The sequence below is a fragment of the Myzus persicae genome, unplaced genomic scaffold (genome assembly GCF_001856785.1).
Source record: "Myzus persicae strain clone G006 unplaced genomic scaffold, MPER_G0061.0, whole genome shotgun sequence".
NCBI classification, from domain to species: Eukaryota; Metazoa; Arthropoda; class Insecta; order Hemiptera; family Aphididae; genus Myzus; species Myzus persicae.
Window position 1 is genome coordinate 238,853 of NW_019101707.1, and position 17,107 is coordinate 255,959.

The window sequence follows — 17,107 nt, forward strand, 5'->3', positions numbered from 1 at the left end:
CTATAGATAATTTCTTAATAGGTCTCGCTGCATCCAAATAATTGCACTAAATAAATAATTCCCCATTAATATTACTCGTTTTACAAAATGCCATTACCTACTGTATATTATTATTCAAAAAATTATGTTTCCGGTATTAATATTATTATATAGTTGCCATATGGACATATTGTATTAAAATATTTGTAATTATTATTGTAATATTCTATAACCCAAATATCAAAAAAAAATTTACTATTTTAACAAATTGTAGGTACATTGTATTTAATTGCTTTTTTTGCTATAATACATATTACATATGGATAATTGTTTGATTTTCCGTTGTGGACCACAATGTTTGAATTGTTTTTCAAAATGTTTTTATTTAAATAAAAAAAAATATGATTAACTGTAGGTGTATCAATACTGCTACAAAACTTGTTCACACAGTGAACTAGTAGTTAGGTACCTTTATTATTATTTTTTTTATTAAAGAGTCAGATGAAGTCATAATGGAACATTAAGGAACCTTTATTTATTTCCTAGACTTGAATTATCATACCTAGTGATTTTGAATATATTATTTATCACGATGAATCTGAATGACGAAATAAATCTTTAAAAAAAAAATGTAACTTAATGCAATATGGTGGACTGATGGATAAATGTTTTTTTTTACTAATATTTCAAATTTACTATTGGAAACTGTAAATAGGAATTATATGTAGATCAAATTATGAAATAATAGTAATTATAGTTTAAGTCCAAGAAGGCAAGAACAAATCATTACACTAGTACCGAGTCTAAATTGTGTGTGTACATTTAGCGTTATAGTTATTATATGGAAATGTACCAACGAATTTAAGATATTTTCAAACAAATTTTTCAAAGTTATGTTAACTATAGAATATAGATGCTTCTATCAAAATGATGATATTTTTAATGAAATTATGAAATTTCAGTACCTACCTACCTGTGTTTTATCAATATTATTTTGACTAACGTGTAATACTATAAAACTTATATTTGATTAACTCGGGATGTTTTATTTTTAGTACAACTATTATTATACATTATATATTTTACTGTTACTATAAACAATACTCATCTCAGTATTCCATGGTAAGTTAATGTTTATTCAAACGTCTAAATTTACCATTATAAACGATACCATGACAAATAACAGTATATTTCTATTGTTCTAGCATACCTACATATACATGTACCTTTACAATGTATGTTTATTCCGAGTTAAAATGTAAAAAATTACACTCGTGAGAAAAGAAAACAATATATTAAAAATAATAAAAATAAGAAAAAGATTTGAATTATTGCAAAAACAATTTAATATCTATTAATATATTTTACAAAATAAAAATAAAAACAAAATAATATCTATAAAGATATTTTCATCAATACAATAAACTAGTTAATATCTACAGAGATATTTCACAAAATAAAAAAAATTAACCTAAACATTTATGAAATTAAATATTATTAACAAATATAGGTATATATATACATATATATATTTATGTAAATAGTTTTTTAAAGATACAATTAACAATCGATTTTATGTATTTTTTAATTTTTTTAATTTATATTTTTATGTCCATGCGCGTAGGTATGTATTCTATCGGTCTGTTCTATCCGCTTATCATCTTGTCGGTTGAAGCATAATTTTTTGGATTTGATTGTTCGTATCTCGTGTTTGAATGATCTGATGGAAACATTTTCCCTAGTATACTGTTCAGTGTTATCTTTTTCGTCATCGGCGAAAAGGCAATCGTAATGATCGTTGAAAGTCATGTGCTTTTTAGCTACATGCCCTCGGACGCCCTTTGCCTTAATATTCTCCTTATCGTTCAAAATGTAAGCGTACGATTTTGCGCGAAGCGCGATGAACTTAGTAATTGTCTGTCCCTTTGCCTCGTCGGAAAACAGCCCTGGAATCTTTTTTCGTTCACCTATATAGCAAGGGTGATCTCTAGGCAGGTCTGAAGTATCCATACACTTAAGTAAGTTTGAATTGCTCTTCAAATCTTTGTAAAAATCGTCAGTCTCAATATGATATACCAGTGAATCTAAAAAAAATAATGTTAGTTAGTATAAGAAAATAAAGTTGGTTTTAAAATTTTTACCTGTATCTGTATACATGAGGTTGATTTTGTCTCTGAAATGACTCTTCATAGTACCATAATGATACTCGTACATCAACCACTTACTTACATCTAGTACTGCAAAACCTATAATAAAAATAATAATCAATTAATTAAAAATTAAAACATAACATTTTTGTGTGCGTATGTAATAGACACCTATATATATTGGCTTGGAAAACTTGATAATTTTATTTTCCATCAAAACAGCAGTTAGATTGTCGTTGTACTTAATGCAATTTTTAAAGTTATATTTGTTGATTAGCTTTTGTAGTCTTTTTGGACACGAAACTAGCTCCATCTTAAAACGTTTCCGTAATGATTCCATGGTCTTACCAAAAACGGCATTGTTTAAGAGTTTGAAGAAATCTTTCTCAAACTCGTTAACAGCTTTTTTTCTCATCTCGGTGTTCAATTGTATGTATTTTTTAAGCCAATCCGATTGTCGAAACTCAAAAACTCTGTGTACTTTTTCTACAATTAATCCATTTGCTATGGCTTGCTGCAGGTTGCGATAGTGGAGTACGTAATTTTTTTTTGAATGAAGTGTTGCCATAAGTTTTTTCACTTTTGAACCAGGGGGAATTTTGTTCTCTGGTAAAAATGGAAGATCGTTATGCAAGTCATGTAGTTCATTAGGGTATGATATGTCCACCTCATACACTCTGCCTTTATCTGAAGTCGGCGTTAAAGCATCTAATCCGTCTAACGTAGGCTCAACCCATTTAAAGTCTCCGTATGGCATGTGTTGTGACATTGCCCACCCATACAAATTGTTACAATCTTGGTAAACTATCCATGATTTTGACTTTGTTGGGTCATAATCTTGGGTTTTTTCATTATTAGCTTTCGCGTATCTCATACTTGCTTGTGTGAGGCCACCGCGGATTGAATTTTCGAAAAATAAGTGGGTGTCATAATCAGAGAGCAATTCTAGTTTGACTTTGGTATATTTTAACATACAGTCAAAACTAAAACCTGGAGCTGTATAGTAGAAAACAGGGTCTAAATTGTAAGTAGAAATGCACATGTCTCTGAAATTTTCAAATACGTCCGCTAACAGTAGCACGTCAATTTTTAGATATAAATCGCTATATTCTCCCAGGGTTTTGCATTTGAAATGGTTCCATACTGTGACTGCATGTTCGTATTCCGTATCGTCTATATGTTCTTCTGTTAATGTGCTATAAAAATCTTCTTTCCTTGGTAAAATTGTTTCTTCTAATTTTTCCCAACTATCGGTAAACTCGTAAGGGTACACACCCTTACGTGTGACGAGATCCATATCTCTGGGTACGAATTCTTTTGCGGTTTCTCTGAACTTCTCGAACCCTGGTGTTAGTAAATTTTCTGCGAGTGTTGATAACTTTGATGCCATGAATCGACAAGAGTCTATGAATCGAATTGAAAAGTTGTTGGTAACGTGTTTTGAAAATGAAATGTATTTTTCCTTGCTGTTCGGAATCACTGAGATTGAGTTAGTGTTATTTCCGAGTTCAGTCACGATGAAATGTGCATCGTAATTAGACAAATTGTGTAGAAAGCACGGTACAAAGTTAGGTTTTTGAAGTTTCAGGTTGCAAGTATTACATAAAGTTTGCCTGAATTTGCCAGATAGATGACAGTGATCTGCCACTTTTGGGTTTTTATCGGAAAAAATACACTCACATAAATTGCAAGTAATTTTCATTACGTGTGTTCTTTGTTCTTCTTCAGTCATTATTAAAGGTTTATTTGTCTTAATCAAATTTTCAACTTTTATTGCAATCTCAGTCAGTTCATTCACGAATCTTTTGGCTACGTCTTGACGTGATTCATTACCACGGAAAATAATAGGTTTTTGTGGTAAATTAAACTTTTCTAATAAATCTATGGGAACGCTTTCTGAAGCCTTTACGAAAATTCCATAGCTCATTGCCTCGTGCTTTTGAAAAGCTGATGTATTCTTTCCTCTGCTTTCTTTACATTTAACAAGAAGCGCCTCAAAGTCTGCATAGATGACTATCGGATGGCGTTGAGTCTTACTCCACCCATCGAACTCTAGCATTGTACCTGCATCAGGCATCTGAGGTAAAATTGGTTTGTGTGTTCCACATACCCGGGTGTGTTGATCTAATGCTGCTTGTCCGCTTAGTATATTTTTCCTGGCTCGACTATCAAAACTGGTAAAACATCGTTTACAAAAAATTACTTTAGCCTCATGTGATGTTTTTTGTGCTCTAACAAGACGTGAAAAATTTGAGATGAATGTGTAGTGGCTTTTACCTCCGTCGGTAATTAGCAAAAGATCGAAATGATCTTTTTTTACTTCATCCACAACTTTAAGTGGGAAAATAATATGTTTTTTATTATTTTCTTGTTTAATTCCGTATACATTGACAGACGTGTTCAGGTTATTTTTTTCAAATATCTTTATTTCTGTGATGGGTGTTGGGAATGTTAAATCAGTAAAATTAAATTTTTCTTCTAGTAAAGTATAATTTTTAGCCACTTGATTTTTGGCATTACCCGAAACGTGTCTTGCCAGAATTGCCCACTTGAAGCACTGTTGGTCTGAGTTTTGGGGGTTGATAATTGCTTTTTTATTTTTGATGTCTTTTGGTATCGGAATATATGATGAGCCACCCAGAGGTGTATAATTATATACGCATAATAATATGCCATCTATAGACTCTAAACTAAATCCGCTTCCTTTAGAAGTGTAAACGTCTTCTTCAGATATAAGTTTGGCAAAATCGATATCAATCTTAGCCTCGATATCTGTAGCCATAAAAATTTCTCTGGCTGAAGTTTTAAACGCACGATTTTCCGACGAATTTTCTACGTTCGGACGCTCATAGGTTGCTTCCAGTTTTAAATTATATTTGATTGGGTGTTTTTCCGATAGCGAGTGTAGTAATTGTAATAAGTCTTTTTTGGATGTTTCTAGAAAACTACTGTAGTTGGTTAAATTGTCTGTATTTTCCATGTAATACCAATTGATTTTATTTGAGAGCGATGTGCCTGTCTTAACAAAACCATGGGTATTCATGAGTGTTTTTTTAGCATTTACTGCTTCGTTTGAATTTTCCCCGTGATGTGCACGCTTAAGACCATTGCGAATTGAAGCAGCTGGAACTGAAATCAAATAAATATTTTACTATTTTATACTTATCAAAGAAAAAAAGTGTATAGGAAAAAAAATGAATGAAAATCTTTTTATGTAGGTAGTTTGAATCGGAAAAATGAACTACATGCGTGGTTATATTATATGTATATGAGAAGATTGCAAATTGGTTTATGAAAAAGTTGAACGTTTTATATAGAATTATAGAAATGTTTAACATTAACTTGTGTTCTTGTTTGAATTATGTAATTTTTAAATTATTATATAAATATGTATATTTTCAAATATATTTATCAAAATATCTGTCTATAGATTTACGAATATATAGGTATAATAATTTTAAAATTATTAGTGTATGTTTTTTATAACTTTATGATATTAATCGTCTCGAAATATTTTCAATTGATTTAAGAGATTACTACATGAACTTGACAAAATTATTTTTAATATTTATGTATGTTCTTAATAACGGAGTTAACTATAATAATATTATACATCATTTTATCTAAATTATGATATTGTTTCATGATTTTATACAACTTTGGATATATTTTTCCAATTTTTTTCTAAGAAGCGGTGATGTTTCCGTAGTTGTTATGTAATTTCACTAAGACGATTATATTAGTACCTATAGGTATTGTTTTATGACATTTCGAAGAAAAAAAAAATTAAATAATTTTTGTTTTAAATTTTGGTATAAAGCAATATTTTTTTAATAATTCTTCGATCAAGTTATATTCTTACATGAAGTGTTGTAATTTTTATAAAGTAATATAATCTATTGCCTAAGTAAGTTATATAAATGTATAATGTTATGAATAAATAATAATATATTTACCATTGGTTGTTGTTGATTGTTGTTGAATTAGCATATTTGAACCTGAAAATAGTATTATTATAAATAAGACATTTGAAAAAAGACCTCGAACAAATTACACTTAGTTCAACACATTAATTATTATATTATTATATTATTATATATTGAGCTTTGGCGGAATAATGTGTAATAGTTAAACATAATATAATACTTATAAATCTGTATATAGTTAAAAAATACTTACCATGTTTATTCTTGCAATGTCTGTGTAGATTTTTAATTAATGTAAAGGGTGTTTTACATATATTACAGAGAAACATAATTACGTTGAAAGAAAACTGAAGAACTCTGGTCGAACTCTCGAAACAGTACTTTACCTTCCAACGAATAGATGTGTAATGAATTATAGAAAAGAATTATACTGTTGGTCGACTTGGGAGCGGTTTATATATTTAGGTTACTTAACATAAAAAACATAAAATGAATAATATTACAAATTTAACCATGCAATTTTAGTATAGATATTGACTACGTTCTATCCTTACAAAAAAAACATTAAGCATCGAAGCAACAAGGTTTCCGCGCATGATCAACCGATCGACTGACTGCCGAGTGCCGACTGGTAACCCAGGAATGTCAGCATGACTAATATTGAGTCATGATATTCCGTGTGTTCCTAAATTCGTCAGATTGGTCAGCCGCTGGAGGGGAGGTAATCAAGCCGATTGACTTATCAGCAATCTGCTATTCTAAAGGATGGACTGAAATGAAACCCGATGGATTTGATAACAATATGCAAAAGTTTAGGAACACACGGATTGTGTCGATTCTAGAACAACCAGATCGTATTTGATGGAGAAGGGGTAAAATATATGTCAGTCACGTGTCCGATCGGCCGGCGCCTGTGACGAGTTATGTAATGTGTGTTGCGGGTTGCTCTAATATTAAGGAGTAATTATTGCCAGTTTCGGAGGAAAAAATAATCAGGAAAATGTATATAGAATAGAAAAAAAATATAAAATAATGAAAATCCTATGTAAAAATGTAATAAATTTCTATTTTTGAAAAATTAAAACTGTTTTAAACTTTAAACTATTTAAAATAAGCGTATTGTCGAACTCTGTCTACGTCTGTGTCACACCTACTGCACTAAACAACATACTATACCAGATGTCACTGTATGGAGTTATTCACAATCTAATACAAATATTAAAACGGGTTGTTAGATAATATTTTATTTTATTATATTTTTCACATCAAAACTAACATATTTTATATTTATAACAGTAAACGGGTTGGAAACACTTTTGAAAATATTTTTCAAAATTGCACCATTACAATAGTTACAATGACATATATGACAGAAAAATTAAACTAAATTACAATTATGTTTAAGAGAGAATATATATTATACAGTGTTTATTCCCGGAAAACTGGAAAAAAGCAATCATAATACTCATAAAAAAACCTGGGAAAGATAAAACAGACCCTGACAGTTACAGACCAATTAGTCTACTAACTTCGTTATCTAAGATTTTTGAAAAAGTCATCCTCTCGAGACTGCAAAACTTCCTATACTGTACAGACACAATTCCAAAATTCCAATTTGGTTTCAAAGCACATAATTCTACTACACAACAACTCATGCTTATAACTGAACATATAAGCAACTCATTTGAAAAACACTGTCACACGAGTGTCGTTTTCATTGACATCTCTAAGGCCTTTGATAAGGTATGGCATCATGGGTTGTTGTACAAGCTCAAAATTATCAACACACCAAATTATCTACTAGACTCCCTAACTTAATTTCTATCTAACAGGCAATTTTCAGTTAAAATAAATGACTACTTTTCATCTTTCCAACCAATCTTAGCTGGCGTCCCACAAGGATCTATACTTGGCCCAACTTTATTTAACATTTACACATCCGATACCCCGCAGTCTCTGCACACAAACATAGCCCTCTTCGCGGACGATACTGTCATTTACTCTGAATTTCGCAACCCACATACGATATCTGTACATCTACAAAACCACTTAAATACATTATCTGCCTGGTGCAAGAACTGGAAAATATTAATTAACCCATCAAAAAGCGAAAGTGTATTATTCAGTCTACGCCATAATCCTACTCCACCACCACTAACTTTCAACAACGAACCAATCGCATGGAAGCCTTCCGTCAAGTACCTTGGCGTAACGTTGGACAAAATATTAACCTGGTGGCCACATCTCTCATCTAAACTTCAACAAGCCTATCAACGCCTAGGGATGCTCTTCCCTATCTTAAAAAGAAAGTCTTCGCTACATAAAAAACTTTCCCTACTTATTTATAAGCATTAAACGTCCATTAATCACTTACGCCTGCCTTATTTGGGATAATTGCGCACAAACTCATCTTAGAAAACTGTAAATATTTCAAAACAAAGTTTAAGGAACGATAATAAACGCTCCATGGTTCGTAAGGAACTCAAACATACATAAATACCTCAAAATTCCAACTCTTCAAGACTACATCAAGCTCTCGGCTGTGTGCTTCTTCGAATCCATCCACAAGTCAACAGGCTCAATGCACTACCACATCAACATCAGACCAACTCCACAGCACCGTCTCAAAAGAGGTCGCCCGCATGACCTAATTCCTCAAGATACAACCTAAATTAAGTCTCTAACTACTGTTATCATCTAACGTAAAATTGTAATTTAATTATCGCACTTAATACGCCAAAATGTACTTTATGCTTCATCTCTAGGTAAGATAGCGTAAGCTAAGGAGTACCTTATTGTAAATAATAAAAAAAAACAGTGTTTATATGAGTTTTATTTTAAATGTTTTAAATTGTACCTACCTACATATTTCAACCGTTAATAAACTTTTTTTCCGCGAGACAATTTTTCCGTTCCCCGTTAGGAAAGGTAAGCGACCCTTGTTGTATTTGATGTGTTAAATTAGAATGATTTTGATAACTTTTGTCAACATTTGAACTTCAAATGATTAAAAAGGGTAATACTGATGTAATTCCGATATTTTTCAATTGGTTTACGACCAATTTATGAGGAACTTCGTATTAAATTTTCAAGTTAATTGACCAAGCAAAAAAAAATGTATCTACAGCAATTAAAAAAAACTATTAAAAATAGAAAATGTCTCATGCCCATAAATACTTCAAAAATAATTAAAATTGCTTAAAAATGTTATGGTGTATAAAAAATACTAATACAAACATTCTAGGTACCTATCTATCTACGGGCAACGGACTATAGGTACGGTTATTTTTTAGTTACCTACACAAAAAAAAAAACAAAATCGATTTTGTAAAAAACTGGGTTTGTGTAAAAATTCTTACACTACTTGTCGTATTATCGTAAACACAGACATAAATTATAAGAAAAAACAGATCATTATATTAATATCTATACACATATTCACCGCTCCGCTCGGTATCTCAAATATACCTAATCATAGGAAACACATTTTTTGGATTAAAAAAAAATAATGATTCAATTATTTGATGAAGAAATTAACTTTACAATTAAAATGTTTGTATAATGTACCTTACATAAAAATAATTATAATTTATAAGCGACACGTACTTTGACTAGGTATCACGGTCCACAGTTGCATATCACATATTTACATGGCGCCAATATATTATATTATTGAAATGAACAACGAATATTGTCATAGATTTTTACAAAATATAACGTTTAGTATTTGTTATAATTTTGTAAACGTTTTTAAATGTATATAGGCACGCGTTGCAGGTATATAATTTATAATATAATAACTTCAAACTTGAGTAGGTAGTTGAGTTACTTGACATTTAGTCGTTTGAGTTTGAACATAAAAAGGGTTAGGTAAATGTCAAATGTATAATGTAGGTAAATAATATATACATAGGCTATAGGCACATAAACCTACTGGACGCTGTGCATAATATGTGTGTAAATGTTAATTAACAGACCTATTTAAAACAGAATTCCACCTTTCGTCAGTGTTAGTTGTTACCTACTATAGTAATATATTAAAACTAGCTCACGCACGCACGGTAGTATAGCCGTGGCACAGGTATAAACTGTATATTGTTAGTGCGTTATTTAGTATATAAACTTTAATAACTGTAGACTGTTATTATAGTAGGTACTGTAAGGTGCGTTGAACTTATTACTGGATGAAGCATGATCAATAAATCGCGGTTTATGGCAATGTGACACGAATTCAAAAAATTATTCAATTCATATTAAGAACGGTATAATTTTGGTTTTTGGAATAAAAATACCCCCTTGCTGCAGGATTGTATCAGCAGTTTGTTCAGTTATCACACGGCACACGGCATACCAGAGTAAGTTAACAGTTAACTTATAGAATATCGTAGGTAGGTTACCTATTACCATAGACATATAAATATTTTTATGTCTATGCCTATTACCTATACTAATACGATTAAAAACAATTTATTTTAAATACCTATCAATTCTATCTAATGTCCTAATCCTTATGAAGGTACCTATAATCAGGGCCGTCTTACGGTTTTATGGGGCTCCGGGCCAAACATATTTCGGAGGCCTTATAACACTAAATTATAATATATACATTTTTAACAAATAATGTATTATTATTTATTAAATATTATACTTTATTAGTAAAAAGTGAATTTTTGTTTAAATTTCTATTAGGTACTTTATTGTTTATTATAGTTTCAAAAAATACTTTCCTATTAATTAAAACGTCAAGATATTAATTATTCATACATTTATATGTCTTATAGTTAAAAATAAATGTAATTCATTAAACAAAAACTAAAATAACGACTATATGTATTGATATAAATTTGTCAGTTATTAAATACCCTTTAATAGTTTCTTCCTAGCTTTTTCATTCAAAAGTCTTTTTTAAAATTTGTATACCTAATCTGCACTCGATAGTAGTTCATGTTCAATACTCATTAAACATAAGGAGTTTAACTGTTTCTGGCTCATGGTACTTCTAAGCTCTTCTTTAATTAAATTTAACTTAGAAAATTAACGTTCCCCAATACAGTTGGTAGTCATCATTGGTAAAAAAATTCGTAAAGATATTATTATGTTTTGAAATGTTTCTTCTAGTCTATTTCATTTTAAAAAAATATAAAATTTTGATATTCAATAAATAATTTAATCTATGTGAATTTGGGACCCCGGGCCAGAGCCCAACGGGCCCATCACCCATGCCTTAAGACGACAATGACTATAATTATATAACAATGTAACTATCCAGTATATCCACCAAAACGATATAGTCTAAAAGGTTACATTCCTACCATAGGACTATAAAATGTAAAACTGTAAACTAGTTAATAGTATTAGGCTATAATTTGGGAACTATATCATAATATTATGTAGTGGGTAGTATTTTTCATATTATTCATATCTATATTAAAATAATCTATAATTTTAAATGTTCCTACATAACATAATACATAATAATATAGGAAAATTAAATATAAATTTTAATTTATAATAGTTTTTTACTCTCATTATAGTTTTATATTTGTATTTACCTATATAATACCTATTACCTATATTAGTATTTAAACTATAGAAGTGCTACAGTTTGAACAATTCTGGTGTGTATAGACGTATAGTGTACTATTATAGACTATAGTAATAAAAAATAATGTAATTCTATAATATATAGTAGTTGTAGACAGTAGAAGAACTGTATAGTAGAAGTAGTTAAAGTCGTAGTAGTTGCATATAAGAGTTTAGAATTCAATGCACAGAGATGTTTGTCCGTGGTACAGGGGGCTGATTCTTGAAATCAAACGAATAATTCTCGCATGTAACTATATTATCACGAAGATTAGAAAAAAATATAATTTATTCTAGTCTTCATGTATAATATATTATTATTTATCTATAGAAATCTGTGGCTTGTACCAGACGTACCGGTGATCGTAAATAAATTGTTAAATTAATAAATGATAACATGAAAAACTAAAAACATACAGTACACATAATGATAATAGTCTAATACAAAACATATTACACAGTGACTGAGTGACACAGTTTTACACAATTACACGTCTAGTACACATTATAGTTAATTTAACTTAGTGCAAAAAATTTTTTTAATCACAGTTTAAAAATCGTCCATCTTATTTGTTTCTAGCTAATTACAATCTATAAATTAATGTTTCCACATTAATTTTTTTTAACACTATTATGGATATTTCAACTGAAAGTGTTTCAGCATTGAGACAGTCATTTGAAGATAAACTCAATGAAAAAAATGGTAAATGTACTCTTTATTATTTTAAATATACAATAGTATATTTTGATATATTATGCTATGATATTTCACAAAGGTAGATCAGTTCAGTAACAATTGGACATTTTATTTTCTAGCCAACTAATTATATTATTGTTAATAAATTCAGTACCCATATCACTAACTTTTTTTAAATTCAAACATTCTGTTGTTTCTATGTTCCCCAGAAGTGTTTCATCCTATGGACCTTGCCAAAATCAATAATTCAGACGCATGGCTTAAACGTTTTTTAATTCATACTGAAGGTAATCATGAAGAGGCTTTATCCATGTTATGGGGTGTATGCGAATGGAGGAAATCGTTTGGTGTTAATGGTAATAATTAAATATACAAGAATCTTTTTTTTATGTTTTATATTTTCAGATTCGTTTTTAATCTTATTTATTTTAATTTTAGAAATTAGTGAAACAAATGGTACAGTAAGAATTGATTACTTAGAGGAAGGAATCATGTATCCTCATGGTGTGGATATAGATGGTAAACTTATGTTCATTATTAGGTGTAAATTGCATTTTAAAGCTTCTAAAGATTCAGAGGAATGTAAAAAGTGTGCAGTATACTGGTTTGAAAGAATGGAAAGGTAATTTTTTATTTAATTACTTTATATATATTTGATATATGTGTTGTGTTATAATTTATAGGTTGACTAATGGTGATCAAATTACAATATTTTTTGATATGATGGGTTCTGGTTTAAGTAATCTTGATATGGAATTTACAAATTACTTAATAAATTTACTTAAAATGTATTATCCAGCCTTTTTAAATTACATTATAATTTATGAAATGCCGTGGGTTTTAAATGGTAAGTTCCTATTTTGTTTTTTTTTCCATTTAAATAATTTAGTTATACAAAATTTATCTTATTTAGCGGCATTTAAAATAATCAAAACATGGTTACCAGCCAAAGCTGTGAAAAAAATTAAATTTCTAAGTAAACATAATTTAAACGAATTTGTATCAAAAGAATCAATAATGGTCAGTTGGGGTGGTGAAGATAATTACAAGTTTAATTTTGAACCAGAAACTAAAAAAGTTGAGGAAACCAAGAAAAAGGTTTAACATTTATTCATTAATTACTATCCTAAAACTATTTAACTTTTAGTGCTTCAATGTGATGGGAAAAGAAATCTCAACTGTGTTAAACAAAAAAAATCAATATCTTAATTTTTAGGTTCATTTTGCCGAGACAATGGAAGTGAAAAATGGTTCAGGAGACATTCGAGATATAGTGTATATGCCCAAAGGTAAATATCTGTAGTAATTTGTTTGAGTAATTATTGATTGTAATATTATTATGTTTTAGAGCTTAAACTGAAAATAAACCCTAGTGAAGTACTTATATTCAATAAAGATAACAGCAATGGTTATAATGAATTAATGGCAAGCCTCACATTTATAAATGATTACAAAGATCCAATTGCTTTCAAAGTAACTGAAATATTAGTTTTTAATAAGGTATTTCATGTTTTTACAATTAATTATATTTTTTAGATAAAAACTACTTGTCTTGTGAAGTATAAAGTTCGTCCAAGTACAGGTACGCTTATACCTCAAGAAAGTATAAAAGTCACATTTGTACTAAATGGAATGTCAATAAAACAGACTGATGTAATGAGAGATAAATTTTTAGTACTAGTAATTCCTGTTATAGATACTAAAGACATGGCAGAAATGTGGAAGGTATTTTTAATTTATATTTATTTAGGAAACATTAATAAAAATAATAAATACTTAACTAAATCTTAAATATTTTCAATTTCATAATTCTAAATGTAAAAGTAGGATTAGTAAAGAAGGGCAAGCCCTTTCTTTAGTTTGTTTCTTAAAAAATTTCTCACAGTATGTATAACAGCTAAAACTGATGAATGGCCACCCAGATTCCCACGATCCATATGACACAACTGGGTTAACCATAGGGAGCTAATTGCCACCAAGATGGTTTTACATAACTAGTCGAGGGATATTTTTGTTTTTTTCATCCAAGCGCAGTGCTGTGAAACGAACGAGTGGTGACTCGAGCATCACTGTAAAATTTTGATCTTAACTGGATGGTAACATTGATAACCAAAAGGATCAACCACAGGGATCTCGGTGATACGTCACTGCTAAAACTATTATAGAAACATATTTCTTTTATAGATTTTTTGAATTGTCTGATAAAAAAAGTTAAAACTTTTAAAAAATTATTTATTTTTAATTTGTCTACTAGATACAATGGGAAACCAAAGAACAACACATTTTAAAATGTAAAATTTCTAATGAAAATGAAACAGTAAATTCTTTGGATTCTTATGATCAGAATCATAATAATGATCTTGAAGAAAAAGTTAACAAATTAATGAATATGGTAAAGTATTTTTATTTCAATACATATTTATAATTTTTTTTTATTACTAAATAATTTGAATTACTGTAAATTATCTTTAAATTTTAAACTTTCAAAATTATTTTATTTTATTTAAATTAGTTGAACATTTATATAATTTACATAAGTATAAATTATTCAAGGTATTTTAAAACTTACCAACTATAAATCCAGATATTGTTTACAATCTTAAATACGTAGTCACAGTTTATTTTTATAAGTGCTATAAGTTCAAATTTGTATGAAATTAGATGTCATAATGTTAAGACGGGGTGATCACTAAGCATGATCACCCATTTCTTTTTTTAATGATGCAGTTTTTCAAAATTTATTTATTGGCATTTTTAAACATAATTAAAGACCATATTTTCAAATTCTTGAGATTCGTTGTACTACTTAATGAGTGTTCTGTGGAGATACAAACTTGACAACCTCCTCCCCCTTTTTCTACTATAAATTATTCTGTGAAATTTTAACGTAATAAAATCAAAATTTGAATAAGTTGTTTTCAAGTTATACAAGTTGGTGTAGTAAAGATACTAGGTCCATTGTCTATGATTATGATTTTTGAAGATACAGTAGATATGGTAATTCAAAAATGTTGGTGATTAATATTAATCAATCAAAATTAATAATTTGTAAAAATGATATAATAAATATATAATAAATACTAGCTACAATATCACATATATTTTATAATATTCTGGATAAAATGATTCCCACTATGTATTTGATGAATTTAAATCACATATGAAGTATTTATTTGTCATCCGAATATTATTCCCTAATTCTCTAGGTCCCTTGCAGATAGTTATAAGCGGTTTCTACTGTATTTATACTAATTTTATGATATTTGTATGATATTTTGCATTTTAAATGTTCACAATTTTTTCTATAAAAGTTGATAAAATATGTATGTTTTCCAAAAATCTTAAAATTTTAATACAAGATCTTACATATTCAAATTTGGACAGAACTTTTCAAAATTACTGATATTTGTTATTGACCAATTAGTAGTGTTCGTATATTATTAGCACTTAGACAACTTAGCACATGTTCCACTTAAGAGAGCAAAATAAGTGACAACTGCTACATTAATTCTTACAGTTAATTTTATTGGTTAACTTATTTATTGCTATAGATCTACAGTATTATCCATGAAATATTCCCACCAATGTAATATTACATGTACAATACAAAATTATAAAGTATTAGTAAATAGTAATTACTATTGTAATGAAAAATAGAAATCAATTTACTAAATCTGAATAACATTTTTTTTCAGGTTACTACTTTAGAAATGTCCAATCGTGTCCTCTCTCAACATATACGTTACGTTAAGTATTCATTATATATTTTACTGTTAATGTGTTTGTTTGCAGTTGGATTTTTGTGGGCCGTATTTTATCATAAATAGTGAATTCTAGTTAACTAATTGTTATACTTATTTAATTTATATACAATTTTTTTTAGAAAAATACATCTTGTGAATTTAAATTTGTTTTTTATTTTTATTAGTTTCTTAATAATTTATATTCTTAAAAGAAAAAGACTGATTATTTTGTTAAGGAAAATCCTTAAAACTGTTATTTATTAATAAAATTATAAATATATTAGTATACATACATACAATGAAAATAAATAACAAATAATGTATTCAAAACAATACAATCTAATATGTATATTAAATAATATTATTACAAAATACATTTTTTTTTTTTGATAAAAAATTGCTTATTTTTTACTCCCAGGGCACTTTTTGATACGATTATTATGCACAAAGACACTATTCGAAAGTCAAATGAACAGCTTCATTTTTTTTTTTTGATATCTGTACATTATTGTTTCATATATGTTTTCCATTTTATGAAATCTAAATAATATAGTATGTAACATCAATAAATAGCATAATACTTACTACAATGTATTTTATTTTTGTAATAGGACAGGTCGTAGCCCTAAGTACAGAATAATATGTATATACATATAGACATAAGAAATGTAAACAAAAAAAAATAGATAAAGATAAATATTGTTTACATAATATTAAAAAGAAACCGACTCATTATTAGTATCATCCTGAACATTGATTTATTTTGGAAATAATTGGTGCTGAGGAGTAAAAAAATAAGAATAGAGTGATCCAGACTGGAAGATAGGGATCTTGAAATTAAGTTGACTTAGTATTTCAGAATAGTCAATAGAATTATCAATAAGTTTTTTATCAACACTTGGTTAGCAGAAATATGCCCATGAGCTAAGATTGATAGTACTAGTAGGCAGTAGCTAGGTATCAAGGTGAAGTACCTAGGTATCTTAGTACCAGTTCATAATCATTGGGTCAATATGAAGTACCCTAGCAGCA

The 17,107-nt window shown here is 28.7% G+C and overlaps 2 protein-coding genes across 3 annotated transcripts; one reads left to right on the forward strand and one right to left on the reverse strand.

Annotated features, from left to right (window-relative positions):
* Positions 1–1,373: 1,373 nt before the first annotated feature.
* Positions 1,374–6,909, reverse strand: LOC111030207. Its single transcript, XM_022309605.1, has 5 exons — positions 6,306–6,909; positions 6,083–6,124; positions 2,298–5,255; positions 2,121–2,225; positions 1,374–2,063 (listed from the first exon to the last, which is right to left on the reverse strand). Exons 1-5 carry the CDS (start codon positions 6,379–6,381, stop codon positions 1,573–1,575), a joined length of 3,672 nt encoding a protein of 1,223 aa, XP_022165297.1. The 5' UTR covers positions 6,382–6,909; the 3' UTR covers positions 1,374–1,572.
* Positions 6,910–11,886: 4,977 nt separating this feature from the next.
* On the forward strand, positions 11,887–16,371 carry LOC111030211 (motile sperm domain-containing protein 2-like). Of its 2 annotated transcripts, none has more exons than XM_022309612.1 (10): positions 11,887–12,338; positions 12,545–12,688; positions 12,771–12,954; positions 13,016–13,179; positions 13,246–13,430; positions 13,549–13,621; positions 13,681–13,805; positions 13,869–14,057; positions 14,587–14,724; positions 16,028–16,371. In XM_022309612.1, the coding sequence occupies exons 1-10, from the start codon at positions 12,269–12,271 to the stop codon at positions 16,157–16,159; spliced, it is 1,404 nt and encodes a 467-aa protein (XP_022165304.1). In that variant the 5' UTR covers positions 11,887–12,268; the 3' UTR covers positions 16,160–16,371. The 2 variants fall into 2 exon arrangements, with proteins under 2 accessions (XP_022165304.1, XP_022165303.1); XM_022309611.1 differs by having other exon boundaries at positions 11,890–12,338; positions 12,542–12,688; positions 16,028–16,369.
* The last annotated feature ends 736 nt before the right edge of the window (positions 16,372–17,107 follow it).

Excerpts from the sequence above, each read along its gene's own strand:
- LOC111030207 (XM_022309605.1), bottom strand. The coding sequence starts at position 6,381 with ATGTTTCTCTGTAATATATGTAAAACACCCTTTACATTAATTAAAAAT. Across the intron at positions 6,125-6,305 it reads ACATTGCAAGAATAAACATG|GTTCAAATATGCTAATTCAA; the intron begins GTAAGTATTTTT and ends TACTATTTTCAG. Across the intron at positions 5,256-6,082 it reads ACAATCAACAACAACCAATG|TTCCAGCTGCTTCAATTCGC; the intron begins GTAAATATATTA and ends ATTTGATTTCAG.
- LOC111030211 (XM_022309611.1), top strand. The coding sequence starts at position 12,269 with ATGGATATTTCAACTGAAAGTGTTTCAGCATTGAGACAGTCATTTGAA. Across the intron at positions 12,689-12,770 it reads GAAATCGTTTGGTGTTAATG|AAATTAGTGAAACAAATGGT; the intron begins GTAATAATTAAA and ends TTTTAATTTTAG. Across the intron at positions 13,180-13,245 it reads AATGCCGTGGGTTTTAAATG|CGGCATTTAAAATAATCAAA; the intron begins GTAAGTTCCTAT and ends TATCTTATTTAG.